At 33.2% G+C, this 12,012-nt stretch overlaps 1 protein-coding gene across 2 annotated transcripts; it reads right to left on the bottom strand.

Annotated features, from left to right (window-relative positions):
* Window positions 1-2,526: 2,526 nt before the first annotated feature.
* Window positions 2,527-10,565, bottom strand: LOC114369603 (serine/threonine-protein kinase EDR1-like). Of its 2 annotated transcripts, none has more exons than XM_028326834.1 (13): window positions 9,882-10,565; window positions 8,470-8,877; window positions 7,756-7,859; window positions 6,580-7,574; window positions 6,123-6,163; window positions 5,433-5,501; window positions 5,071-5,171; window positions 4,835-4,913; window positions 4,654-4,752; window positions 4,082-4,150; window positions 3,917-3,966; window positions 3,188-3,364; window positions 2,527-3,054 (listed from the first exon to the last, which is right to left on the bottom strand). In XM_028326834.1, exons 1-13 carry the CDS (start codon window positions 10,344-10,346, stop codon window positions 2,919-2,921), a joined length of 2,793 nt encoding a protein of 930 aa, XP_028182635.1. In that variant the 5' UTR covers window positions 10,347-10,565; the 3' UTR covers window positions 2,527-2,918. The 2 variants fall into 2 exon arrangements, with proteins under 2 accessions (XP_028182635.1, XP_028182636.1); XM_028326835.1 differs by having other exon boundaries at window positions 9,877-10,012.
* Between the last annotated feature and the right edge of the window lie 1,447 nt (window positions 10,566-12,012).

The following is a 12,012-nucleotide window of genomic DNA, read 5'->3' on the forward strand; positions in this document are numbered from 1 at the left end:
GCAGGAGTATGGATCAATAACTGAACTTTTTCAAACCAACAGGAAACAATTTTTTACTATTCCTATTTTTTCTTCCAGACAACAAATGACACATTTAGGCTTAGTTGTATCTATGTATTATCAGGATCTCTGGTTCTTCCTTCATACTTAAAATTATGATAGAATTGTGCTATAACTGGGAAGGTGTTATATTCTTGATGGTCACATACTCACAGGTACAATTGACAACTCAAGTCAAATAGTTTTGACTGATTAATTTATATACGAGGGGAAACAATGATGTGGAGAGCAATTTGTTTTTCTTCGGTTCAGCTTGCGAAAAGACATAGTCGGATCCTTTATTCTATTTTTAAGCATTCTCCAGCGCGGGATTCTTTATGATATTCATAAGGGTATTTGTTTCAGGATAACTTTTTTAATCCTGAGAATATTATTCTTGAAAATAAAATGAGAACATTTTCAGTATTTAATAAAAAAATGTGTTTGTTTAATTATAAAGTTAGTTGAGTATATTTTTTATATTTCTGGGAATACTTGGTTTAATTTTTTTTAGGAATATATATTATAATTACTAAAATATTTATATTATGTTAAAGATATTATTTTTTTCACAAAACAAACACCTTTATTATAAAACCAATAAATAACAAATAAATTATACTTAAAATATATATATCTTACAATTTCATGATAAAATCTCTCATTATTTTTACTATTCATTAGAGTATGACAAAAAAAATATAAAAATACCTATTTGTGCCACATCTCACATGAAATGAACAATTGACTATGAACGAAAAATTATTTTGGTTAAAATTCTTGAGATTGGTAGTAAATAAAAATTGACACGAGCGAAAATTTTGAAAATGACAATTAGAGATTAAAAGGGAAGTATGATAGTGGATTGGAAGATGGTATATATTTTTTTCTCATGAGAATAAATATTTCATACCTCCTCTGTCGTAATTAAATATAGGTTGAAAGTGAAATTATTGTTTATCCAGGTAAAAAGTATACCCTGAATTAATTATTTTATTATTTTGTAACAAATGCAGGATTATTTTTTCCAAATGTATTTCTGGGATTAAAAAATCTACCCACGAAATAAACGCCCCACAGTGTTTAACATAATAAGCTCTTCTGCTCGAGTGGTCTAAGGGCGGGTTTAGTATAAGTAATTTTGTTCTAGGCTTTGAGTGGTCTAATGTTGGTGTAGTGATAGGATAATTTTATTCTAAGCAAGGTATGATTTGCTATTTACAAATGAATGAATGAATGATCTTGAGTATTAAATTTGGTTAATATTATTGACCACGAGCCTAGTTCAAAAAATTTGACGGAGGGGCATTGCTATTGATCTCTTCATTGCTAGTTAAACCCCCTAATGTTTTGCTTTTATTTTACTTTTTTGAAAATATCTCGATGGAAATAAATTTGTGTTATTTTTTGAAAAATTAATACAATAAAAACTTGTTTGCGTTGTATTAAATAGGTTTGAATTCAAGATACACAATGAAGGTTTCCATTGTGTCAAATTTTTAACTTATTTTTCAAAAATAATAATTAAACAATGAAAACAAGTTTTTATTGTATTAATTTTTCCCCCAAAAAATAACAATGGAAACCTGTTTTTACTGTGTTAATTTTAATCAACATAAATATGATTTTTTCAGAAGTGTTTTTAAATAAATATCAAAATGTTTTTTTTTCTTTTCACTTTGTTTGGGGGTTAAATAATAAAATATGGAAGTGCTAATGGTATTCATGCCCTAAACGGAGAGTTAAAAGCTCATGTAGTATGTGGTAGTGGGCCCGCATTTGCATGACCTGCATCCGACTGACAATACAACTTGACTGCAGGAAGTGCTTATTCTGTTTCCTTTGACTTTGACTGGTTGTTGTATTGTAATCGTTTTTTTTTAAGTGTTATTGTAAATAGAACACAATATCATTTTCAATTTAAGAAAAAAATTTATATACTCATAGTATAAAAAGTATTTTACCATTACAATCGATATGTATAATAAATTTATTAATTTTTAAAATAATTATTTTAAAATAATTATCTTAAAATAATTTAAACTATAATTTTTCAATAATTTTCTACTTCGTGACAATAAAACTTTCATTTCGTTATGTCTAATTAACAGGGAGTGATTATTTTGACTGCTTCCATATGGATCAGGATGAGATTGCAGATGAATTTAATTGATTTTTACAAAATATTTGGATTCAAGAAATTGATCGCAGCTATCGTCAAACATTGTCACAATTGATTTTTTTTATTATTCATATATGAATATGAATACCTGTGCTCTCCACCGAAAAACTATTAATATGAACACAGTTCCACTCGCATGAATACAGGTACTTTAACAAGAACAAACGACGTATACGGCATCAAAGCTGCGATATCGCGTAAATGGTTTTGTTACCGTAGAGAACGAGGGTCCCCTTAAGGTCATTGAAAGGGATGGATTGGAATCCTTTGGGAGGTATTCAGAAAAAAAATAAAAATGCATGTCATCATGGTAAAATCTTGACTCAAATAAAATGTTGAAGACATTTTCGTTAGTATACGAGCTTCGTCACCACATTAAAGCTTGAGCACATACTGCTTGGCCAAATTCTAGACATTCCCGGTAAAACGTACTTTTGCAAAAGTATATACTTTTTTGCTTTCAAGTACAGTAATTTACACATTACCGAGTTTTGGTTCCTCGGACAACCTATCATCACAAATACAAAATGGCTCTGCAGTTGTTTGGTTGCAGTAGCAGTTGATATTTTCCTCAACACAAACATTTGCCGTTACAAGTTTTGATATTTTTTTTCCCCTTTTATTGTGTTCATGTTACCTTTATACGCACATAACTATGCAAAATGCCTCTAATTATTCACACTTGAAGCGAGACATTTCAGGGGGTGGAATTTACAGAAATCTCCTGCGGCATAGGTGGAGCTAACTGATCTTGATAAGATGGGATAACCAGACGCTGTAGAGGCTTTAGAGCCACTGTGAGTTGCGCAAACGAGGGCCGCAAATTTGGATCCCTGAAACGGGGAGGGGGGCCAGAAAAATGTCATAAACTGGAAACTGAAGTGTAGTTGCAAAATTTGCTGAAATCATTTAATGGTATGTGTAAAAAAAAAGGAATAAAACAAACTTTAAGTTGAGCATGCTTACTGTTGCCAACACTCCCAGATTATTCTTGCAACTATAGGATCGACTTCCTTAGGAATATCAAGTCTGCGGTTTTGGAAACCAACGGCACCAACAACTTGCATAGGATTCATTCCACTCCACGGCAACCTTAGAGTGGCAAGCTCCCATAAGATGACTCCAAAACTATAAACATCGCATCTGTATTTGAAATGATGATTAATAGAGATGCACTCAATAGACACGGCTATTGTTGTAAGAAAAGTAGAAACTAGCATATATGTGAATCTAAATATATGTTCAAATGTTAAATTGCTTAAGTTCATAAATTTCAAGTATTTTGCTTCTCAAACTGCCGTAGCCATGTCTGCCAAGCATTAATATTTTACCACAAATATCAATAAAAATAAGCTTTTTATGATTGGAGATAACAATCTAGTAATAGAACACACCAATGAAATAGGGCTTCACTATTAATTACCAAATGATTAAAAAAAGCTTGCAAGTTAAGAAAATGCTTTTCATCAAGCAAAAATCTGTAAGAAAAGGACTAACAGAACCTATTTTACTTGTGAGATATGAAATTGTTATAAGAATAGGAGCAGGTCAGCTGCTGCGACTAGCTCAATACCATTCACATTTTAGAGACCCAGTAGAGTGAAGCAATTATGGACAGACATTGATTACACAAATAAGATATGAAATGACGATGAAAATCAAGAATAAAAAAACCTTAAATTAATAACAACTCACTTCTCATTTGAGGGCTCATTGCGGAGAACTTCAGGAGCCATCCATTCCGGCTAACATATTGACAGAATCATGTCAGTGAAATGAAGAGAAATGCAGATCAGACACATGCTGCATGTGCCTAAACAAATGAGCTACAGAATAACAAAGATTTTCTCAAATTCTCACCGTTCCAGCAGTTGACTTGGATGACAAAAAAGTGTTGTGCTTCAACCGTGACAACCCAAAATCACATACCTGTAGAAAGAGTGGCTTACTTTTAACTAACTTAGCCAAGATTATATAAAATGCACACAGCTCAGAAATTGATGTATACATAATTCAAGAAATATGTTCAGAAAAAAAAACAATGACAAAAATATCCTTCAGTGTAGACACTAGAGTGACTAGACACACATTTGCCATGTGATTACAACTGTTCAAAACCCAAGCAAGCCTGACCAAACCTGAGCAACCCAACTCAAACTATTACCTGGGTTTCGTTTTCAGCTTTAGGCTGGGTTGATTCAAAATCCAAATATCAGTTAAGATGGCTAAAATTAGTAAATTTAAAAACTTATGTAACCCAACAATCTGTTTTTTACTCATAAAACTATGATTCCAACAAGACATCATCCCCATCACCATCATCATGTCGTTATTATTTTATTGCACTATTTTTTATGGCGCTCTTTAATCATGTTATGCAATAATAAAGAATAAGCAAATACTATAACCTGCATGAGTTTTCAATCATATACCTTAACATTCCAGTTCTTATCAACCAAAAGATTTGGAGACTTTAGATCTCGATGAACAATTGTAGGTGTGCTGGTGTGTAAGCAATTCATGCCCCTAGCCTGTAAATTGGAGAATTTCAAAATGTGAAAGTTTATTGATGTAAATGATGGTTGAAAAGGAAGGAGTGTAATTATTTCATACCACATCCAGAGCCATTTTTATTCTTCGTTTCTCATCAATCTGACAATTAGGGCGATGAAGAATTCGGTACAAGCTTCCTCTGCAAAATGGTACATTAGTAACACTGGTGAGACTCATAAATATGAAAAGAGTAACATGGAAAATAGCTAAGGTTGCAAAGACCAATATGACCAACAAGAATTTCTCATTATTTTGTAAAAAAATATAATAATGAAAAAAGGGAAAAAGCTATATACCTTGGTAGATACTCTGAAATGATTGACAGATTGGGAGGACGAGTAACAGCACCCATAAAAAGAACAATATTTGGATGACGTAGCCTACGCATTATCCGCACCTTGCAGCAAAAGGATTAAACAGATTAATTTTGGCCTTTAAGAAGATAATCATGGTGGACCCTTACCCATGAAATCACTGCCTGTCAACTTATTCTTTTCCCCTATTAGTATTTCTGCCCAAATCTTCTGATTAGTTTTAAATTGAAAAGTAACAAAATGATTTTTTTTTTTTAAATTCACAAGTTTTACACCATTTCTTTCCATTTCTCTTGTACAAATAAGAATATTAATAATGGTTCTAGGCAAAAAAAAAAAAGTACTTCTCTTTTGAATTCTGATAATGCAGCGCCTGAAAAATCCTGATCCAAAAATTTCTTCACAGCAACCTCCTGATATTTCAACAGCAACTCATCAGTCAGAAAATCAGAGACTAGAAATCCTTATGTTTTGGGGAAAACATTTGAAATTAAAAACTGGGAAATGATTGAGACTTTACTAGCCTAGCAAGACTAAGAGATTATCAGAGCATTTTCATCTTTTTCCCCTTTCCTTTTCTTCAGATTTTCTGGTAATTTAGCAAGGGTGTAGTAAATACGTTCCGCAAATTCTTTAATTAGTAGGCTTTGTACAAATTGAATCAGCCATTATAATGTCATAGGCCCATAATAAGAGTAGATTATCCAGTAATATAGAAGGCTTTCATAATGGCTAGAAAACATAAAAAAGGGTCTTCCAGAGTGTTGATCTTGTGCTTCTCAGTTCTTAACAGAAGTTAAATTGACTCAATTAGGAAGAAAGCAGAACATCTAACCATTCATGAAGAAGGTTATCTAAATGATCTGAACAGGAAATTTATATTATCATTATCATCATCATTGTCATTTTTACATTTGAATCATGCAGATAGAAGTACAGCATTACCATCACTCAGAATGAAAATATAAAATTTCCTAATTCAATCTACAATAATAATATTCCCAGCAAGTATGAGAAGGAATTAAAGAACTCACCGTGCCATTCCAGTCAGCATGGTATACCTCTCCATATGAACCTATTTAAAACAGAGCATGAACAGATATATTAAAATTTAAATAAAAAAACTCCAGAAACATATTTACAGTCATGCAACACTCAAAACACACAAGGAGCCTCCCCAACTACCACTAAACATACTTCTGAATCCTTGTGAATGTATATCACATGTAAAAATGTGAAATTTTTAGTTAAATGAGCTTGGCACAACCTTGGGACCATGCTTGCACAAATAGAAATAAAAATTAAAAGTAATTTAATCAATTGAAAAATAGGGTAGAAATTAATGCTAGATCTAGGTCACTAATGATTGATTTGCATCTATGGAGAGCTCCACTAATTAAATAGTAAATCAGAGCAATATCAAGTTTTCAGTAAATATGAATGACATTTCAACAAGAAAATGAAGACAAATCATGTACATTACATCATTACCTATACCAATTCTTTCACCAAGAACCAGATCCTCCCATGGAATCTCGCATTCACCAACATCTACATCATCCAATATTTGATCAACCCTGTTTGTGATGGAATCAATTGATGAGCTAGGACTCTCTGGATCTTTTAATTTCAAATTGCTTCCCATGAATCTGTCATATGTACAGTTCCTCTGGTCATGATTAGGTGGTGAAACTGAACCAGTAACTTGCGCCAAAGTTTGAGCATTTACATCATTATTTATATTTGAATTATACAACGGCTTGGAACTACTAAGGTCAATAATTTCAGACATAGAAGAACCATTGGAAACAAATAAGGGAGGGTTGTATTCATTAGGATTATGATTAGTTTTCCTGGGGTCTTCATTGTAAGCATGACGATTCTTCCACATCAGTGGCACTGGGGGTCGACCAGAAACAGCATTGTTTTTAGTACTTTTAAGCTCAGGAGGTTTATTTTCCACAGGTTTGTTATGCACAGGGGCCTTCCCCATTCCTTTTATTTGGAATGGGTTAAGATCTGCAAAAAGGTTCCGAGAGTCATTGGGGCTGTTATTAGTATATGGTACAACATTGACATTCAATCTTGTCCCATCACCAACTGTATTCATTCCAAGAGTCCCTTTGTACAGAGAAGTACCAGACAAGGCTGGCAAATTTTCTAGTTGGTTAGGAGTCCCTTTATTAGGAATTTTAGAAGGACCAACGCCACTGTCTCTACTCAAACCTAAGTTTGAAGGCTCTGACTTCTCAAAATATGGTTTTCCATTCCAGGGCAGTGAATAATCTTTTACCACAGAATTTTGACTACTACCTTCACCATGAGATGGTTGGATAGGTCTTGAGTAAGAAAATTCATTATCCTTAGTGGAGGGTAAACTTGGCCAAATCTTGGGATTGTAAGGCTTAAAGGCACTATCCTTGGTGCTTAAAATATCAGCTGGGATAAGTGTCCCTGGAGCAGCCATGAGATCAACCAAAAACTCCCTGAAAGCAGAGTAGGAGATGTCAGTACCACAACATAAACTTTCCGGGTAAACTTAGAGATATCCAATGATCGCATCAATCATTTCCATGTATATAAATTTGTATCCAATGATTACATTTTTTTTTATAAATTAGTAAATTAACAAATACAAGAAAAATACAAAGATGTAAAAGCCTTAACCTTTCATCCTCCAACTTTATAATGTTGACAGCATCATCCTCGACACCAGTGTAATGACTACCTTTTACCAGTCTACAAGGCATATTAATGTTGTCAGCTAATACCTGAATGCATAAAAAACAAGTATATTACACAACCAATAGATCAAGAAGTTTAGCAAATCTTGATAAAATTCATAACGAACCTTAATATGATCCTCTAAAATACACACAATAAATACTAAATTTAACTAGAAGATCTATTCTCAAATCTCATATGCAACTAGCTTTGCAACTACATTACAACTATAAATCCAAAGGTTAAAAACCTGCAGAAGTGTTAGAAGAAGTATTGATGATGAGCACAGTCAGCCATAAGTTAGATGACTCAATCTTGATAAAGTGAGCAGCACTTTCTCACTTTCCCAGTTAAGCATACTTACAGCAAATATATTTCTTAATGCATGCCCAGGCTAGATTAGCAGGGAATATTTACTCTGAGAATAATTCTAAAGAAAACTATCTGAATTACTTTTATTATTGATAATTTCTTTTCAAAATGTTTTTAAGTGATATAAATATTTAATAATTATTGCAAATATCATGTTACACTTTTTTTTTTTCTTTTAGCGTAGTTTTGTCTGGAATTTTTGTGCATATTATAGTTGGAATAACCTAACAACAAACTACTACAGCTAACAAGACTTTAATCACCAATGAAAGCCATAATACTAACCTTGAAAAGCAAAGCACGATGCCTAGAGAGCCCAATATTTAAGGACCCAAGAGGCAATACAATTGTGTGAAGAGATGTCTTTAACTCTGCTCTTGTTTCTGTCCATCTTGCTAACATAATACTAGCATCCTTTACAGGACCACCCATATGACTTGTAACAAGTTCAGCAAGCCTTTGTACCAAACTAGAGACAGGGCAGTCTAATGCAATGCATTGTGCAATTTGTATCAGTTCCTCCAGAGAAGGATCAATTGTTCGATTAACAATGACCAACTCAGAACCTCCAGGGTTTGCTTCAAGATCTGTTCGAGATGGCATCTTTCCTTGCATTACTGAATCATTATAGGGCCCATATACATCATAAAAACCATCTACCACTTTCTCCTCATAGTCAAGCACATTATATTCCTGGTCAACAAAATAGAAACACAAGATAATCAAAACAGGTACAGTTAAAGAAATGGTCATTAAACGGAATAGGTGAAGGAAGCATCAATATAGTTGAAACAAGAGGTGAGCATTCCATGTTCACTAAATACAACTTGTAATTTGATTATTTCTATCTTGGTGCTCAACAGATAAAAATAAATGAAAGGGTACATGTTCACTTACTGCAAATGACAAAGTGCAAGACAGTGACAGAGTTAAACAATACCATATGATGAAGTGGGTGAGTGTGAAATAATAAGTTTACATAAAGAAACATTTATACAATCTTAAAAAAGATATGCCATAGAAAGTCAATCACAGACACAACAGCTGTAAAACAATCAACTGCTGATTATGGCAAAAAATTCATCTTATCATAAGCAAAAATGTAAACTGTCTAAATAAATGTTTGCCAAATTGCCAGTGCACCAGTTTAACAATTTAATCATAAACATTCCTTCTAGTTTTCTTTTTCAACAGCAAGCACACAAATAAGCACTTGATGATTCTGAAATAAGCGATCCACATTTCTAATTTCTAGGGATATATTACATTTCCAAAAAAAGCACTAAATCTTCAATATCGTTTGACCTCTTGCCCAATCAATCACTCTTCACTCCAGACTATAAACAGAGAACTGAGCATGACAGCTTATGCTAAGGAGCAATAAATCGGAATTAAGATTCTAGCAAAGTTCCGTCTGTTTTCAGCAGAAACCATATTTTACCTCGCTGATCAAAAACAGATTTCGAACTTCACCGGAGTAGTACTAGCCCTAGACACATATAAAGCCCCAAATCTAAGTTCCAATACACAAATGAATTCACTAAAAGTACGAATTAAAGTTCCAAACACACAAATGAATTCACTACAAGTAAAAATAAAAAACAATTCACGGCATCTCCTCAATTAATCACAACGAAAGAGTAACATTGCAGGAAGTGAATTTTCAACAATTGAGCAAGAAGAGTGCAAGACCTTACCCAGTACTGCCTCGACAGCGCCTCCGCCACATCATCCTTGTTCCGCGCCGAATCGATTCGATGGCCTCCCAAGCTCAAAAGCGTCGCCGCGTGGATCTGATCCTTCTCAGGATCCTCACGGAACTCCGAATTCGAAGCGCTGATAGCTAGGGCTAGCTGAACCTGAAACTCCTCCTCCGACGAGAAAAAGTCCTGCCGATTCATCACCGGACTCGCGCCGCCGCCTCCTCCTCCGGGAGTCACCACCACCGTGGACGCCGACGCCGACGCCGACGAAGGACTCGCCGGAGTGGCGGCGGAGCTCTGGGACTGATCGGCAACGCACGGCGGCGACGGCACAGACGGTGAAGCCTCATTGGATCGATGAGGATCGTGGCTGCTACCTATGTGCAGCTTCTTGAAGATGTTCTTCATCCTCTCCCTTTTCTCCCCCGTTTGCTTTTCTTTCTTCACTCTCTCACTCATCAAAGCGAAAATTGAAGTAACTTTCCAACTCTAAACTACAATCGGAATCAGCTTTCGTGATTCTCAGCTCAGTGTTCGGTTCCTTTTCTCCCCGATTTCTTTTCCCTTCAATTTCTTCGGTTTTTCTGTGTCCTGTGGCTTTCAGGGTCAAGCAAGGGACTCAAAGGGGAAAAAGTGTTAGGAGGGAAAAAGAAAAAAAAAAAAACTTAGGCGAGTAGAACAAGCGTTGGAATGGCTGGTAATAAAATGGGCTCAGCAATTCGCTAAATAACGAAAATGACATGCACACTTGGATACGCTACGATCACCGCGCTAGATAAACGCGTCAATTCGATGTTGACATGGGAACCTACGTGTCTCATGAATAGTCTACGTGGAACTCATAACATCTTAACTCTACTTATATTATACGCTTTTTAATTTTTCCTTCATCATCCATGTCCTTCAATTGATGAATATTCTCATTAACTTTCTTTTATTATTGATTTTTTTATGTCTTAATAAATAATAATGATTGAATTTTACTTATTTTTCTCTTCCGATTATAATTGTGTTACTTATAATGATAATTTTTTCTCAGATCGATCTCGCAAACTTTTGTTATTCCCATGCTCATGTTTTTTTCTTTCTTTTATTAAACAACCATCCGTGGCTCCTTTCTTAGCTTTATGAACCATCATCATCATATGCAAAAGTTTAATGCAAATGGCTTTTCTGTTTCAATAATTCAAATTCTGTGTACATATTTTCATAAAATTGCTTGCGAAAAATAGTTAGGGAAAAAGTTAAATAGAAGGATCGAAAGTAAAAGAAGGAAAAGAACGTCAAATAAATAAATATATAAGGCTATAAGCATAACAAAGAATATATATATATATATATATATATATATTGTTTAAGAAATACTAATAATTATGAACAGATCATAAAGTTCTTTTTAATCAGATTTAGATCATAAAGTTAATATTGGATTGCATAGTATATTAGAATAATTACACAGCATAGTAAATTGGCGCTTATAATTTATTTATGGTTCACTTTTTTTAACTAAAAAGAATTATATAACACGCTATGCTAGTAAGTAGTAAGAAACTTTTTTATGTGTTTTTTCAAACATCAACGTTTTTTTAATATTTGAAATTTATTAAAAAAATAATAAATTTGTAGTTTCGGATGGATTTTAAATAATAGCAAAAAGGAAAATGCCCAATATAATTTCACATTAATAAAAATAATTTATTTAATTAAATAATTCGTGTTTAATTTTTATCGTGTGTAAAATTATCTTAGACTAACAATAAACATGTACCATGAGTAAAATTAGTCTCTAATTCGATGAAATTAGAAATATCTGTCATCTCTAATCTAAGACAAAAAATACATTAGATAGTATTTGTAATTATATATGGATATGGATAAAAATATAAGTAAAACTTGTAGTACAATGTAACAATCTCAGTGGTATCCCTCACAAGAATCTTGAGTTATTTTATTAACCAATCAAAAGAGTTAAAAAAAAAAAAAGGAAGTTTGAGATTTTAAAGATAAAAAACATATTGTAAATATTAGGGAATTCAAATCAATAAAATGACAAATCTATTGGTTAAGTTTTTTAATCAAACTTATTTAATTTCTAAAGATTTAACTTTTTTTGTTGATTTAATCA

Source organism: Glycine soja, chromosome 10 (assembly GCF_004193775.1).
Source record: "Glycine soja cultivar W05 chromosome 10, ASM419377v2, whole genome shotgun sequence".
In the NCBI taxonomy this organism is placed as follows: Eukaryota; Viridiplantae; Streptophyta; class Magnoliopsida; order Fabales; family Fabaceae; genus Glycine; species Glycine soja.

Excerpts from the sequence above, each read along its gene's own strand:
- LOC114369603 (XM_028326834.1), bottom strand. The coding sequence starts at position 10,346 with ATGAGTGAGAGAGTGAAGAAAGAAAAGCAAACGGGGGAGAAAAGGGAG. Across the intron at positions 5,172-5,432 it reads TATCAGAATTCAAAAGAGAA|GTGCGGATAATGCGTAGGCT; the intron begins GTACTTTTTTTT and ends TTTTGCTGCAAG. Across the intron at positions 3,055-3,187 it reads ATCTGGGAGTGTTGGCAACA|GGATCCAAATTTGCGGCCCT; the intron begins GTAAGCATGCTC and ends TCCCCGTTTCAG.